The sequence below is a fragment of the Toxorhynchites rutilus genome, chromosome 2 (genome assembly GCF_029784135.1).
Source record: "Toxorhynchites rutilus septentrionalis strain SRP chromosome 2, ASM2978413v1, whole genome shotgun sequence".
In the NCBI taxonomy this organism is placed as follows: Eukaryota; Metazoa; Arthropoda; class Insecta; order Diptera; family Culicidae; genus Toxorhynchites; species Toxorhynchites rutilus.
The window spans coordinates 175,524,057-175,527,231 of NC_073745.1; the positions used below are offsets into that span (position 1 = coordinate 175,524,057).

The 3,175-nt window shown below is 44.1% G+C and overlaps 1 protein-coding gene across 1 annotated transcript; it reads left to right on the plus strand.

Moving 5' to 3' along the window:
- The first annotated feature begins 1,175 nt into the window (after positions 1-1,175).
- Positions 1,176-1,988, plus strand: LOC129766414 (uncharacterized). The gene has a single exon (XM_055766945.1). The coding sequence runs from the start codon at positions 1,176-1,178 to the stop codon at positions 1,986-1,988; it is 813 nt and encodes a 270-aa protein (XP_055622920.1).
- The last annotated feature ends 1,187 nt before the right edge of the window (positions 1,989-3,175 follow it).

A 3,175-nucleotide genomic window follows, 5' to 3' on the forward strand; every position in this document is an offset into this window, starting at 1 on the left:
TAATCATTGCTGGAAAATAATCTGCCAGTTCCTTTGGGAATTTTCAAAATATATTCATGTGAAAGAGTTTAATTGAATGTTTTCTATCCAGGTTACACTGTGACCAAATATGTTTCAACCAAGTGCTATTAACAGGTGGTTATCGAGTTGGCATTAACCACTGGTGGGCTTCCAGTATCGAGGAAAATGTGGAAATATCTAATCGTTACTGAAAATAATCTGCCAGTTCCTTTGGAAATTTTCAAAATATATTCATGTGAAAGAGTTTAATTGAATGTTTTCTATCCATGTAACACTGTGACCAAATATGTTTCAATCAAGTGCTATTAACAGGTGGTTATCGAGTTGGAATTAACCACTGGTGGGCTTCCAGTATCGAGGAAAATGTGGAAATATCTAATCGTTACTGAAAATAATCTGCCAGTTCCTTTGGGAATTTTCAAAATATATTCATGTGAAAGAGTTTAATTGAATGTTTTCTATCCATGTAACACTGTGACCAAATACATTTGGTTTTGTGGTTTTTCAATCAATCGCAATTAACAGGATAGCTTCAGAAGATTATTCTTCCCTATCAGTAGGATATTTCCGTATCCAATATTGGATGCATAAAACCTTGTGCCTCCAACGTAACGCTCTCGTTTTCGAAGTTCTCCAAATATTCATTCATTCAGAATGAATTCAGATTCAACTTCATACAAATGATCTCTATATCAACGAGAGTCCTACGTCACCCTTGCGGTTATACCATAGATATAACCCACTTCCTGTTTTTTAATTAGTGACTGTCCATTGACTGTTTGTTGTGCGAATGTGACAAAGTTGTCGATATTATCGTTCTTACGTTTGTGTTGCAACTGTAGCTGCCTAAAAGTTTTCGTTTTGTTCATCTGATTTATCATCCACTTTTACACAAAAACAATAAACATTCCTCGGCACCTCTTTGCTGTTCTTGTGTTTGTGCTGTGCTTTTTTTTTTATCTGTATTATAGTGATTTTCAACTCATTTGGCTGGTTCGTCACTTTTTACTTCCATTTTTGGAAGAATGTCGGGAGTGAGAATTGAACTCGTGACCTTTAGCGTGAGAGGCATGGATGTTACCACTACGCCAGATCGCCTCCACTTTGTGCTGTGCTGTAAGCCTACCGATAGGCGAATAAGTTCGACGGTTATCATGGAGAAGATTTGTGCAAACTGCTGCCAAATGATAAACGGCATTGAATTCGTCACATGCCGTGGATATTGTGGTGGCATATTCCACTTGCAATGTGCTGGCCAGTCGGTAGTGACACGTGCCCTTCTGGGCTATTTCTCGTCACATCGGAAAAATCTCTTTTGGATGTGCGATGAATGCGCTGAGCTGTTCAGCAATTCCCATCTCCGCTCCATTACTAAGGTAGCAGATGAAAAATCTCCGCTGGCTGCACTCACGGAAGCAATCACCAATTTGCAATCGGAAATAAAGCAATTGTCATCTAGGCCCACTTCGTTGACCATGTCACCCGCAGTGAAGCGTTGGCCCTCATTAGAACCTGTTCGAGCTGCCAAACGTCTTCGTGGACCTGATGTCACACAAAAATCGTCTGAATGTCAGTCTGGCTCTAAGCAGATTGGGAATGATGTTGTATCTGTTGCCATCAGTACAAAACCAGCACCCAAATTTTGGCTCTACCTGTCTCGCATACGTCCCGATGTGACCAATGGGGAAATTTCAGCAATGGTGCGTGCAAATTTGCAATTAACCCAGGATCCCGATGTAGTCAAACTGGTCCCCAAAGGAGCAGACATCGGCAACATGACCTTCATCTCGTTCAAAGTCGGGCTTGATCCAGCTTTGAAATCCAAAGCAATGGACCCTTCGTCTTGGCCAGAGGGCATCATGTTCCGTGAGTTCGAGGAGATTACTGTCCAAAAATTTCGGAAACCTCCCGTTATCAACCTGACGCCAACATCCATCACACCACCGGTAGATGCAATGCAGAATTGATCGATGTTCCAATGCGTTATGATGAGGACGGTGGGAACCCAAGGGTTCCCATCACAGGCGAGTATATCCATTCTATTCTCTCGACCCCAGCACTCAATCAGTCTGTGTTGCAGCATACTTCTACTTCCATCGATGATGCCGTCTGTATTTATTACCAAAATGTAAGAGGATTGAGGACCAAGCTGGACAATATATTTCTTACTTCCCTCGACTGCGGTTATGACGTTATATTGCTGACGGAAACTGGACTAAACGATAGCATCAATTCACTGCAAATTTTCGGATCATCGTACAACGTTTTTCGATGTGATCGATGTTCTCTGAATAGCGACAAGCGTAATTTTGGCGGTGTACTGATAGCTGTCGCCAATCGACACGTGAGCACACGCATCGACACGCTTAACGGAAATCGACTGGAGCAAGTGTGTGTTTCTGCGAATATTCGGGGCCATCGTTTCCTGATGTGTAACATTTACATTCCACCCGATAAAAGCCGGGACGTTGTTTTGATGGAAGATCATATCGCCACCGTCCGTGAACTAAGTGTGTCCGCCAACTCCGAAGCTATCATTCTCGCTTGTGGCGACTATAACCAGCCGCGTTTAGCATGGTCTAACGACGACAACAGCTTACGTCTCGACAACCCGATACTTTTGACTCCGGCGAGCGCATTGCGCATTGTATTGTTCATCGACAACTGGCGCTCCAATGTGCTCTACTGGAAGACAACGTACCAAACTACCGGTACCTGCCTGCACCTGTCCTGGAAAATGACCGTTTCAAGCTGTTCTGGGATCGCACTGTTCTGACCGACCTCTCGATCCACCACAACCGCCCAGATATAATGGTTTACGACAAGAGCGACCGCAAAGTCATCATCATCGATGTCGCTATTCCACTGAACCAGAATCTGGAGGAGACCCACGGTCGCAAAATCTGCAAGTACCGACCATTGGCCGTGGAGCTCAAGGAACTGTGGGGGCTAAGGGAGGTCCCAAGAATTGTTCCAGTCGTTCTCTCTGGAACTGAAATTATCCCGAAGACACTTCTGGAAGCGCTAAAGGTGTTGAACATCGAGAAGGAATTGGCCGGCATGCAAAAGTCGGTCATCCTTAGCACCTGCGCGATTGTCCGACAATTCCTCGGTCAGGACTAAAACAGCACGAGCATGCAGATACGTGCATTCC

Coding starts and splice junctions, on each gene's coding strand:
- LOC129766414 (XM_055766945.1), top strand. CDS start 1,176: ATGGAGAAGATTTGTGCAAACTGCTGCCAAATGATAAACGGCATTGAA.